General features: G+C 38.5%; 1 protein-coding gene across 2 annotated transcripts in view; it reads right to left on the reverse strand.

Moving 5' to 3' along the window:
- Nucleotides 1-7,879: 7,879 nt before the first annotated feature.
- AASDHPPT (aminoadipate-semialdehyde dehydrogenase-phosphopantetheinyl transferase) overlaps nucleotides 7,880-13,947 on the reverse strand; it is a 36,175-nt gene continuing 30,107 nt past the window's right edge. The window contains exon 6 of one of the 2 annotated variants that reach the window (XM_033515880.1): nucleotides 7,880-8,484. In XM_033515880.1, coding sequence (XP_033371771.1) covers nucleotides 8,446-8,484 — 39 coding nt within the window. In that variant the 3' untranslated portion in view covers nucleotides 7,880-8,445. Of the gene's footprint in view, nucleotides 8,485-9,500; nucleotides 11,460-13,947 lie in introns of those variants that run through there. The other variant, XM_015626965.2, reaches the window with a different exon arrangement.

The following is a 13,947-nucleotide window of genomic DNA, read 5'->3' on the forward strand; positions in this document are numbered from 1 at the left end:
GTTACAAAGAAACCCTCTCCCCATTCCCACCTGTCTATAACTGCACTGGGGTACTCTGGGAAGGGGAAAAAGGTGAAGTGAGATTTGTCTCAGGTTTCCCTGACAGCGAAAATGAGCTTCATGAAGTGAAAAAGAGTTGATAGTCTGGGTCTCTGAGCATAGTATTGCCATCAAAATAATCTGCTTGTGGTGCTCATTTAAACAAAGCACGTCAGTGGCTGCAGCAGTATCCTTAAGTAGTTTAAGTAGGCAGCTCCAAGGGGAAAATCCCTTGTCCATGTCTTCCCACCAATGATTCACAACTTATTCAACCTCTTATTTCACTTTGCAGCACTTTTCCCAGGCAGTGGCTGGGGCCCCTCTCAGCAGCCAAGGGATGAGCTTCTCACTGGAGCAGGAGCCTGGGCACTAGCCCTGGGTGAAGAGCCATCAACACCCAGATGGTGTTTGAACAAAGGGTTCATCTTTCCTTATTTTTCTTCTTGGAGACTTCATAGTGAGACCATGCATTTGCTGTGCTGATGTTCCTATCAGAAACTGATGAATTAATTGGAAAAACATCTTTATTTCCATCTCTTTGCCCTTTTCTACTTTCTATGTTTGGCTCAATGCTTGGACCATGTTTCTGTAGAGAGGTGGTATTTTTCTTCTATATGTTCATGGCATTATTTTAATATTTCTGTTAATTAGTATAAAAGCCTTTTTTCATGAAAAGATGCAAAAACTGTGTAACCTGGATGCTTCCCTTGGGTCACTTGTTCACTTTCAGATGGCCCCTTAACTCAAAGCAACAGACAGATTGCATCCTCTGACTTGTCTTTTAAGGATCATCTCACTGTTGATAGTCATTCTTCTCCAGATGGGAAAATTCATGTCCAAGTGCACAACTTTTTTATATTGGGGATTTATTTTGGATAGGCAATTTTGTTTCTTTTCTACAGTTCTGAAATGCTGCAGAGATAACGAGCAGTCTGTCCCATTTCAGATCTGGCATGAAGTGCTGCAGAATTTCCATGCTGATTCAAGTGGCACAGCCATTCATTTGTCATACAGCCAGTTGGAGAAGTTGTTTATAACTCAGCAAATACAGTTGGTTTCCATCTTACACTATTTTCCAAAAGGTTTCACACCTGATTTTAATTTCTTTTTAAAATTCTCTTTTTACAATATCTCATACTTTTTGAAGTGACCTTTGCTTGGAAAGGGAGAGCAATTATTTCTGAGAAACATGACTGTCTGGACTGTCTTCATCCTTCTTTTTTGGCTTCTATTGCTGACACTCTCAATTTTTCTTTTTTTTTGGACCACTTTCCAGAAGTTTTCAATAATGTTCAAGAAATGGAAAACTCACACTGCAAACAGCAACTGTTAAATTTTTGATAGTTCAGGTTGTAGCTAATAACTATCAAGAAAAAATGTTTTCAGAAGCTCTATCTTAACAACACATATTAACCTTTTCAATTTCACCTAAAAATGCTGATTTGAAGTGGTTTACTAAGAATTCCTCCACTTCTTTCAGAAAGAAAAAAAAAAATCACCCCTTATCTACTTTGTACATTCTTAGATTTATTTTTTTTTCCTAACAGGTTTAGCTGTATAAGGTTTGAACAGTGAAAAGCAATGAGTTTCAGAGCTCTCTCTGTACACTGCATCTTGAAAATTGAAGTAATCACAGAGGATTGTTTAAAAATGAATGAAAAACAGCTATGCAAGATTTTTAAGAAACGATTTTTCCTCAGCAACTCTTGGTCATGGGGTTGAATAGTGACTTACAATGGCTTTAGCTATTTGGTCTAGCTGTTTTCCAGGAAAGGTTAGCAATTATTAGTCTTGTATTCCTCTTCTCCTGGAGAGTGCCAGTCTAAGACAAATCAATTTACTGTTCTGCTTTCTGCCATTTTTAGACAGACTTCTGAAATACTCTTAGGTTACAGAAAGAAAGACAAAAAATACTATATATTCTCTGAGGAAGACTCCTCAGTTGCAGGCACCTGAGACCAGCAGTGCAGGAGGCATTCCTGCCTCCTGCAAGGTATCTGCACTGGGGACAGACTGCAAAATAAACACCTGCTCCCTACACCAGCACCATCCACGTTAGGCTGGATTTAAGTTGCCGTTCCTGCTGCAGTCACTACACACTCTCCAAAGCAGTTGTCATTGACACAAATGAAATTGCATTCTTGAAGTAATTCTCTGAGCTGTCACCAATGCAGCACTGTGCAAAGCACAAAGCATAATAATGCTTCTTAAAATAACAATGATGATACAGTAACCTTGCATCTGTTGCTGTTTCTTAGGGGAGGCTTTGATTATGTATAATACAACATGACTTTAATGTACTGCAAGTCACTTAAATACTTCCATTTAAAATGATTTTGAAATTACTGTTTTCCCAATTTGTTGCTGATGGTAAGGCATTTTACGTGTTCCAGATCTTGTGCAAGCTCTTAATCATTGATTGCTCAGAAGGCACCACCTTGTTTAGGTAAGTCACTATTAAATTTTTTAACCAGGAGGGTGGATGAAGACTCCCAAAGCCAAGAACATCTGCATTCACCTTTCACTCAGAGTAAAACTGAAAAGCAGCTAAGTGCCTCCAAGAAACGAGAGGAGCTTTTTCCCAAAAAGCACATTGCACATTAATGTGGTCAGAAACTGAGCTGCATGAAAGGCAGAATAACCTGGGAGGTGGTGCTGCTCCCAGGCTGATCAACATTCAAAGTTTTATTTTAGAAAGTTGTAAGTGTTTTTTTCAGAAAGTTTATCAAGGCTCTTTTCCTGACAAACTAAGTGAAATAAAATGACAAGCAAAGATATGAACAGCAATGTTCTCATTTGCATTTAGATAAACATTATGAACACAGCTTAAGTAGTAGCGATTCTGAGAATACTTAAATGGCTTCTAGTTGTAAATGCTACGCTCTGCTTAGTTTTAGAATAGCTTAGAATAGTTACTTTCTGTGCATCATTAGATTTGCATTAGACACTCTGTACTTCCACACTCAAATCAAGGCCAGCCTTGAAATCATCAGGCAGGTGTTGATTTTGAATGGGATCATTATTTCCAGAATATTGGGCCAAATTATAATCCATCGGAAAGAGGCTGGAGGATTTTGAAACAATTGTACAAATGATGCCACTTGAAAATAAATTTGAAACAAAAAGTCAAATACAGCACACACCTAACTAGAGGTCCCAAAACTGACTAGATAGAGCTCCTGCTCTTCTTAGGCACAGCTCCAGATCCTTTGGAAATTCAAACCCAGTATTCTCACTGGAAGCCTCTGAGCCTGATGAACCTCAGTAGCAGAGAGGTCTGCCCATGTATCTGCCTTTGCTGATACAGGGTAAATCCATCCTCATTTATATCCATCAAAATCTGAAAGCTCTCTGGAAATAGCACCAAAAATGTCTTCTCCTGCAAGAATTTAAATAATAACTATGTTATAGAAATAATTTAAAGGTAAATTTATATTGGCCATTCAGCCAAGGCTGATTTATATGAACAGTTCTTACTCCTGCATCATATTCTGTAAGTTGTTTCAAATTCTAGAATAAAATATGTGGCAGTGAAGTAAAGAAAGTTAGAGAAGAGACTTGGTCTGGTCAAACTTAAAGGACACAATTTTTATAATCAAAGATCATGGATAAAAAATAAATTTAAAAGCATTCAGAAGCCTAGTATATGGAATGGAGAAGAGAAACTAGGAAAGGCTTTTCTCCAGAAAGCATTCCCAAACACTGTTTGAACTTCTCTACATTTTTATGATTGCATCTGATTTGAGGGAGTGGATAGGCCTGTGAGTCCAAACCAAAAACTCAAGCAGAAGCCTAAGTACAATTTTAAAATGGTTTCTTCTTTTTGCAACTGCTGAGACAAGTCACAGAGAGGGTAAAGAAAGAAGCTGAAGAGTGAACTTTGCTCTCTGATTCTTTCTGGAGATTTCCTGTGCCTGGAATCAAGGAGGAGAAAGCCTCATTTGCCCCTATATGGTGGGGCAGCTCTAACACAAGGGTCTGACTCTCTCCTCCATCAGCCAGTGCCTACAGGACAGTCACCCTCAGGCACCAGTTGCAAACACTCTTCTTGCTTCACATCACTCTCCTGGCTCTAGTATCCTACTTTGCTGCATCCAGGTAGGACTAACCATGGGATGGTTATCCATAGGATATCCATAGGTTAACCATAGGATGCTGATCCTGTAAATGTGGGAGAGTAAGGCACTTGCAGAAAAGGTCCAGCATCAATAGCCAGCATAAGCTTTTGATCCCGTGTGTGTATGAGGTGTTCCTGGCTGCAGCACTGCTCAGTGATCACACAAATCCCAGCTGCCTTCAGGCACAGGCAGGCAATTCAGCAGAATTCAGAGGCAGGGGTAAGCACCACTTTTGTGTGACTCCATCTAAAGACCTCCCCAGTCCCAGTGGCAGCTGGGCCACACTCCTGCATATCCAGCTCAGTCCTCACTCAGTGACTGCCCATGTGCCACCCCTGAAATACAGGGAGAAGGTCTGATAGGGGAATGTCTTTACATTAAACATAGAGCAGAATAAAGGGAGGGAAACAGAGGGTAACCATATTCCCCCCTCATGTCACCTTCTCTGCATAGCAATGATATATTTTCTAGCCCAGCCAATGCATTCTCATTATTTTGTTTTTATCCTCTTTGTAGCAAAATTTAATTTTGCCTCTATTGCTGTACAGTGCTGTACCTAACAAGGAGTCTGTCTGTTTCTCATGAGGTACTACTGTATGGCATGATCTGGGCATAACACACCACCCAACTCTTACCAGAGTTCAGTAAGGCAGAGCTAATTACATCTCCCTTCCCCAGTCAGACATCATATCAAAAATTAAAAATTAATATAATACAGAATTTCAGACCCATCATCCTGTAACCTGTAACAGTTTATGAGATTCAGCAGGTGCCCAGAGGGTCATGGGATGCTCTGTCTTGCCTCTACTGCACTTACTTCCCAAATGATTGTGGGCATAAAAGGTCTGGGGTCTCTGTCTCTTGGGCTTTGTCACCTTCAATGATGGAATTCCATCTCAGACACTGTCCTGTTGTCCATCCTCCAGGAATGAACATTGCTTCTTCTTTCAGAGTTTATATACATCTGGGCCTGAAATGTCTTCTATTGAGAATGCTATTCAAAGGCTTCTGGGTTGTAGATTCCCTTCACTGGCTCATACACGCCTTTTGGACATGGCTGCTCCTGAAATCTTTTTGAAGTTGCTCCAGGCTGTTTAAAACTTATCAAAATGGCTGGTACTTTAAAACCTCAAATGTATTTATTCTAGATTGCTTTATGCTATTCCCACAACGACAATCTTCATTTCTTGTGGCTTACATATCCAGTGGAAGAGAAGCAGCAAACTAGTTATACACCAAGCTTAAATGCTGCTTTGATTACAGCTTTGTTCGCTGTCCAACACAAGTCAGCAGCCAGAAGGTAAATGTCCAGACACACAATTCTCTATCACAGATGACAGAATGAGTGACTTGGACCTCGTAATTCTGTTGGACAAAGATTGAAGAGAAGCAATGGCTCAGTTTATATTTATTGGATAATATATTCAAATATACTGAAATATTTATATTTCTCTCATGGGAAAATAATAGAAAATTTATTATGTACTGCAGAAAATAATAAAATCATAAGCATTTTACTTTTTATGCATAATTAAGCTAGTCACTGTTTCTGTTCCTGTGGTGTGCAACATAAATCATTGATAAGCAATTAAAATATAAAACAAGCTTTTGAAAGCATTATGCTAACATAAAATTATTCACTTGTCATATTAAACGAACATTTATCCAATCCCTACAGTTTAGCAGTGTGACCTCTAGCTATCTACTAGAGTTTGATACTTCTGAGAAACAATTTTATCCTTATAAACAACCTTAAGACTTAAAATGAAACCTTATATGCCCTTTATGCAAATGGTCTCATCAAAAGTTCCATTTGCACTCAGACTGCTCAGCCAAACCAGAGGAAACCAGTGCTCTTTTTTGACTTGCCACCCTGTTGGGGTGCCTTTTTTCTTGAGGTCTTTTGGTGGGGTTATCTGCTTTTTGCAGTCTTTTGGCTAGAATCAACCTTCTCAGTGAGGAGGCTTAACTATCTTGTGTGTGATTTCATCCTTTCCATCAAACTGATAATTTGAACATTTTTGTTTTAATTGACTCAATGCCAGATTGGCTGGAAGGTCCAAAGAAGCAGCAGAGGCTCAGTGCATCCCAGAGGGCTCACAGTGCCTGTGTAGCGGCTTTTTGGCTCTGCCTGCACTGCTAGAGGTGAAGAAAGCAGTAGGCTGCCACCTAAATCCATTCAGGCATATTCTATAGCTGAACTCTGTTCTGCTGGTAGTGTGTGTGGATGCACTCAGGAACCTTCACTGTGGATTATGCTGATTCCTGCTTGAACACAGCTACTAAAGCCTCTAAAATCCATGGACATCTTTCCAAAACCCATAGACCCAACTGGAATAACAATTTTTCAGGACATTTTCATCTCTTTAAAAGCTTGAATCCCAGTGCTCTGAGTCACGAAACAAATCAAACCACTGGATAATAGAAATGTATCAGCCCCATACACCTTCCTTGCCTCATTATAAATTCAGGTCCTGCCCCAAAAAGATAAAATAAAAAATATATACTAAATCGACATAACCCTAGTCTGGCTGCTATCACATAATCTATGCCATAACCTGGAAGACTCTACTCCTGCCTGAAAACAGTGTCACAGGCCAGCTTGAGCCAGTCTAACTTGATGAACCTTTGTAGCACACGCAGAGCAGTGTGAGATCTTTGGGCTGTGAAGAGGGACCAAACTGGGAAGGAAAATGAGGATTTCTTTTATGAGAAAAAACAGAAGAGACTTTAGACTGAAGAAGAGGGAAACAAACCCAGAGTTAACAAAGGAACCTAGAAAGAAAAAAGGGAAATTATAAAGGTGGGAGGGAAAATATCCAGACTCACACTGCAGGTATTTATTTACACTTGTACAAAACAGGAGTCCATTGCTCAGAATTCCTTTGCAGTCAAGGGAAGGAAAATCCCCCAAGAGTGACTCAGACTCAGTCCCCCACAAAGGGCAGTTAAACTGAAATGGGTAAAAGAATGTGAACAGGAGGAAGAGAGTGGTGGAAATGTGCTGTGATTACAGAGTGTTTGCAAACTGGCTTGGGATGTAAGCAGCATCACAAAAGAGACCTTGGCCTGCAGAGGATAAAAATATCCTGTCCAAGAAGCTGTAGGTTAAGCAGGAAAGCCTGATAAGCAGAGGCCATATACCCTAAGCACAACTGAATTATCTTTTTGTTCATACATACACTCCCATTTAATTAAGTTATGATATTGTCAAGCTTTTGGCATAGTGCCTGCTGTATAAACATTACTGGCACAGATATTCTGTAATTCCATTACTGACTTACTAATTTAGATGGAGGAGCAGGCAGGCATGAAACCAGCTGGAAATTTCATCTGCAACCCACCTCTGGTTCAGACAGAAATAAAATGTTCCAGGGTGGCAGTGATGTCTTCGCTCACAGGAGCCACCCAAGGTCTCTGCTCATCTCTTTAGTGTATTAGCAGACAGACATCCAAATCATTCTTGTATCAGCACAGCAGCTCAGGATGATCCCCATGCACAACAACATCATCTGAGCTTGAAGGAGCTGTTGTTGGATTATTGGGTTTGCCATTGGTGGGATTCAATTATTCCTGCAGTATTTATGTAAGAATAATGCAAAGGGGCTCCAGCTGGGACCAAGCCCCCATTTCACTGGGAGACAGTTTCTTTCTCAAAAGGGGCTTGCAGTTTCAGCTGATGATACACAGACAGAGGGGAAACAGAGGAATCAAGAAGAGATTTTATTATGTTTGCACAGAAATGCAGCCAGCAGGCAGACACTAATTCTAAAATGACACTTTTATATTACCAGACATTCAGTTAAAACATAACCACATGCCTTTCCAAAGTTAAAATAGAAGAAAGGCAATTTTAGACCAATAAAACAAACAAAAAGTTAATATATAATAATAACAAGAAAATGTATGTTAGACATACAGAACTATTACACCTATGGAAGCTAAAGGGATAGAGAAAAATATATTACCACCAGAATTGGAAGCTTCTTAATTCTTATCTTCCCACTGTGCCATTGTCCTGCCATTTTTAGTTGAAAGTACATGCTTTGACATACAAAAACAAAAACCAGACAGACTGGGGCTTTTATCTTAGATTCTATAAATCCTAGAACAGTAGTTTTTGCCACAAATAGCACAGTAGAAAATATAGTTTTAGCTGCGGCCATACTCACCTGAAGAATTAAAGCTTCTTCTTCCAGAGACTTGTTTGATGCCAGCTCAGGTGCCAGACTGGTTTGCAGTGCTTGGCCTGATTCACTTACCAAATCTCCCCAACTTATGTGAGTTCTCAGAGACCCTCCTGGCTCCAGGAGGAAAGCCCTGCATGCTGCAATGGACAAACATCTTATTTAGAGCTCTGTGGTAGAAATGGGATAATTCAGAGCCGGGGAATCATCATGCATAGAAGATAACAGCTGTCCATTCTCAGAAGCTCAGGATGGAAGTATTCACAAGAGTTGAGATTCAGACTTCCATTTACACTTGCTATTGACTATTTACACATGCTCTTGACTATTCTTTTACCAATAATGCTATTTTACAGACACCAAGAGCAGGTTTGTCTATGTCCTACAGGACCTGTACTGCACAAAGATGTAGGCAGCATTCCTTATACTCTGCCTTACACCAACACCATGAAACCACCTCTTCAAAGCAGGACACTGTAGTTATTTGACTGTGATGTACCCAGCAGTTTTTCTAATGAACAGGTGTTTTTCTGTCACCTGCCAACCCACTCTGACAGGAGCTTCTCTTTCTCAGAAGCATTTGTTTTCTGAAACAGTTGCATCTGGTCTCCTCTTCTCAAAAACATTTCAAGCATGTACTGTAAAGAGACCATAGATTTTCCTGTGTTCCCCAGAATGTTCAATTAGGAAAGTCCTTAAGACCAATGGGCTAAAGCAAAATAAATCCAATGCAGTTTCTTCAGTTTCTGTTGACTTCCTTCATACAAAGTACCAATCATTAAATGACAAAAAAATATATATTTACCTACTATATTCACTCATTTTCACAGTATTTTAACTCATGTATTTTTAATAAAAGCTTCCGACAGATAAATTGTATCTTAATCTGCTCCTTCTCATATTTGTTCAAAGCACTATTTTTTATTTCTCAGCTGCTGGATCTTAAATTTTCTCTTACATCAGCCCAAGTTATTTGTACTGTTTGTATTACTCACTCTTGAAGCACTTCTCTGACACTTCCTGGTTACAGAGATGGGGTTGGTTTCTAATTCTTGTAAGGCTGATTATGTGTATATATACATATATGTATATATATATGTATATATGTGTACTCATATCTGTATCAATGTAGCAAACAGATACTTGCCTCAACAAATTTAAATGTTTATGCAATTGAATTTTTATTTGCCTTTTAAAAGCCTGTTTATACAAACTAAACAACACAAATCCAATCAATGCTGCACTCAAACTGCTGTCACTCAAAAAAAAAACCCCAACAAAACCAAAACCATAATTGTTCTGTTAGAAGACTTCTGAAGTCCCCAAATTGACATCTACAAATAAATCAGATGTGTTTTACAATCCCTAGCATATTCAGAGGGTCTTCACTCTTTCAGCAGTCTTTTAGGAGAAATTATTGCCTTCATCTGACATTACTTCCTTCTTTCTTTCTTCTAACTGATATCTTGCCTCAGAGAAGAAAAGTCTTTTCTGATTTCTTAAAGGCATTCACACAACCAGTGCTACATAGTCCTATGGCAGCACATCTGACTTTATCCAGTCCAGCTGAAACCAATGTGCTTCCACTCCAATCAGCAATTTACTGTTTTCTGGTTTTATCCCAAAAGGTGACCAAGAGATAACAATAATTTCTGCAAACAGGAATAGTCAGACTGCTAGAGTTGAAATGCAAATAAACATCCTACTGCACTCTAGGGAAAACATTCTAAATTAACACAGCAAATAATCTAAAGATCCTAACAAGCAATTAGGCAGAAACAATGATATCAGAAATATCAGTCTCTTTGTAAGACACTGTTTCCACTTACATGAGAATAGTAACTGTGGTATGTGGAAATACAAAACTGGAGTACAACCTCTACCCACACAGTTTTACTATACAAAATTAATCTAATACATTTTCCTAACGTTGTACAAGCAACTAATTAATTGTAGACCAAGTAACCATCACAAGATTAAAAATATTGCTTTTATGCAGGTAGTAAACACTGCTTGCTGAGAATATTATTCTATTCAGTAAAAGTGTTTGAACTTAATAACTGCAGGAAAATTCCATTTCTCTTACAAAGAGACCAGTGACCTCACTGAACAAGCAGTTCACTGTGCCTTTCACAAAAGGTCTCAATTAAGATGAGGAGCACATTGTACAATCAACAGATACAAGGACAGAGGATCCTCTCACCTGATGGCAGCTGTGACAAATTACTGAAAACTTTGCTACTGAAGCTGAGAAAACACAGGGTATTAATTTTAAAGAGAATATATTTTCAAGGCATTATTTTTGGATTTTTGCCTGAGTGCTGTTTTAAATGCAAGCTCCAAGTAATTTTAATAGGGAATAATTTAAATATATCAAAACACCCCTATAATGAAAAAAACCAAATGAGTATTTCAACTATGTATACATAATTGTGTACTTACTTAATTGCAGAAGAAAACACAGACCTGTGTTTAATTGAAAGATAAGGTACTATTAAGAAGTGTGTGCATATATAAAGAAGTCCACATTTCTAAATATAATACATTTATTAAATTATTATTGTTAAAATATTACATATGCACCTTACTTGCATGTAACATGCATGATACATATAAAATCTGTAATCATGTTTATAAATATTATTTTTATTTTTGCTAGTCTTACTGCATTTCCTTCTGCACTAGTTATTAAGATTGCTATCTGTGACGCCTAAAAGCCAAAACCAGTGGTATATTGATATAAAGGCAAAAACTGCAGACATTGGTGAAAATAGCTGGTAGCAAATTCTCAGGGCAGAATGCTTCGCTCCAACACTGCGAAACAAAAAATGGTAACAGTCATGCAATCGAGAGTTCAATACTCAGTGAAGAAGCGCTGTCACTCAGCTGAGCGAGGTAATTCCAGGAATCAGGAGGCAGAGCCACTGCAGCAGGAGCATATCATCCTCCCATCCTCTGAGCAAACCATTGTCACACCCAACAGCTCAGAAACTGCTGCCTGCTCAAGCAGCACCAGGCTGGTGAAGCAGGGCACGCCAAGCTCCTGATTTCTGTCTCTGGACAAAGATTCCCATGGATTAAGAAGATGTGACCGGCTACTTGGGTGAACTTCAGCCTATTTCACGATGAAAGGAAAACAATTTTTTAGAACACTGAACCAAGTCTGGAAACATTAAGCTACAGGTACAAGAGAAACTCACAACTGGGAAATCTTAACTGAGACTTTGAAGTTGTAATACCAATGCTACTATTTAATCTTGAGGGGAAAAAAACCCCAGAAACCCAAATAATAGGACTGAAGGAAGTTCAGCTGCTTTGAGATCTTAGAACAGAGAAAAACTAAGAACTTCTGTGATTTAAAAGCTAGCATTAGTATACCTTTCCTCATACATTTACCTCTCATTATTTGCCTTACAGAATTAAAGTCTTTACATGCAATTTCTTCCCTCGTATTTTCCATTAACTTACTATAGTTTGGTAATGGTACCAATATATTTTCTTAGCTCAAAGATAACTTTGCCAGCAGGAATTCTCTGTGTGTTGGGACTAGCCCCACTGAAAGCTGTTTCAGCAAAAGTACCTCAGGTGGATGTGTTAGAGCTCCTATGGTACCAAGGGCACAACACGAGGCACACCAACACACACAGGACAGAAATTATGCACCTACCTCTTCATGTGTATTAACAAAACAAGGGCAAGTTTGCAATGAACATCTCAGTGCTCTTGTGGAATATCTGACTAAACTTAAATGCCTATGTTTATGAGGCAATTACCAAATCCAAAGTGAGACATTTATACAACATTAAAAATACGAACCTGAAGAGAACTTTTATACAACCCCTTCAGAGCTTTGCCATTCAGAAGTACAGCATTACCATTTACCAAAGCTCCCTAAGTCCTTCCAACTTCTTGCATTGCCTATTGGTCTGGCATTGCATCTTGGTTATGATGGGAACCTTGGTGCTCCTGCCCCAGACGTCAAAAGGCATCACTAAATCCCTAGGACATACCTGACAAGCGTCCTGGCAAACCTTTGAAGTACTCCAGGTGTTGGAAAACACAAGACGCATTTCAACTGAAACAGGTGTTTTCTTACTGTTTAAATCACTTACAAGTACAAAACAGGTTTCACATAGTTAAGAAAAGTCTTGTGCAAGTAAAACAGCTTTTTTTGTTTTATGTGGGAACAAGTTCCTACTACAACCTAAAGAACCTTTGTGTTCTACATCCTAATTAAAAAACAAATATTCAGAAATTTCCTTGTAAGCAGTAGTACAAATACAAGTAGTCTTGTATTTGAAAATGTCCATCTTGCTAAGAGCATTAAACTTCACACTATGCCAATTTTGACCACAAGATGAGACACACTCCAGCACAGAATACACCAACATTATGCCGTATTTGTCAGAAATTGGGTTGCACATTATAAAATTAAAATTGGAGGAAGCTAAACAGTGGAGAAGTGGTCCAGGCCTTGGCTTCATGATCCCCAAAGGATGTCATTAAGAGTGTACAGTTTCACGGTCACATAAACTGTTTCCAAAATAGCAAATTAGTGTTAGACAAGTGTTTCAGTAATCTCACCTCTGTCTGGATCTAAGTAATAACATGATAAAATAACCACAAATAGACAACATAAGCACAAAATAATCCAAATTTTATTGCAGTAGAGAAATTATACCAAATCTTAAAAGAAACAGGATTCAAATACAGTGTCTACCCATAAAAAACATGCACAGTGCAAGAAAATAACATATTACAAAAAATGACTTTTTAAAAAAAAACAATTATTCAAATGTTGTCGCTTGAAAATTCAATAGTAATTTTCATGCTTAAGTCTTCTACAAAGAGTGAAATAATCAAAACTAACTGTATTCCAGAGGATAATGAAGCACACCTGCAGAATTAGGCAGCAGTCAAGGCTGACAATCTGAGTTGCTGTTTTAGACATGGTTGTATCAATCCTGCCAAGAACCACTTTTATCTTCTTTGTAGAATGTAGCACTATAATCCTGTAAAGCTCCAACAAAGGGCACTCTGTCGTGACTTGCATAACCATCTTTTCAACTTTTTTTGCAAGTCATTGCCTTATTGCAGTGTCTTGGGTAAAGATGGTTGTTGAAAGTTGAACTGCTGCCTGGATGTTTCCCAGAGCACACATATAACAACGATATATACACTGCTTCTGTTGATGCATCTCTGATTTCTTGTCTAAGATGAGCAGACTTGATTAACATCAGTGGACTTGATCCCATAAGACAGTAACAATCTACATCCTGTCCAAGTTTACAGACCCTGCAAAAGGCTGAGTGAACTCACAAGATCCACTTTTCAAAGTTACGGATTTTCACACCAAATGGCATCTGTCTCTTGTCACACAGTTGTTGACTGCCTTGAACCCAGTGTTAACCACTGAGCTCCTAATCCACTTGACCATTTTTGGTGTAAGATACTGTCGTGGTTTAAAACCAATAACTAAGAAAATTACTTTTTTCTTGCTGTGAGATATGGATTAGAATAAGGGCAAAACAGGCATAAAACTTAAAAGGAATAAAGAAAGTTTATTGACAAACAACAAGAATAAGAACACCAGAATAAACTTC

This window comes from Parus major, chromosome 1 (genome assembly GCF_001522545.3).
Source record: "Parus major isolate Abel chromosome 1, Parus_major1.1, whole genome shotgun sequence".
Lineage (NCBI taxonomy): Eukaryota > Metazoa > Chordata > Aves > Passeriformes > Paridae > Parus > Parus major.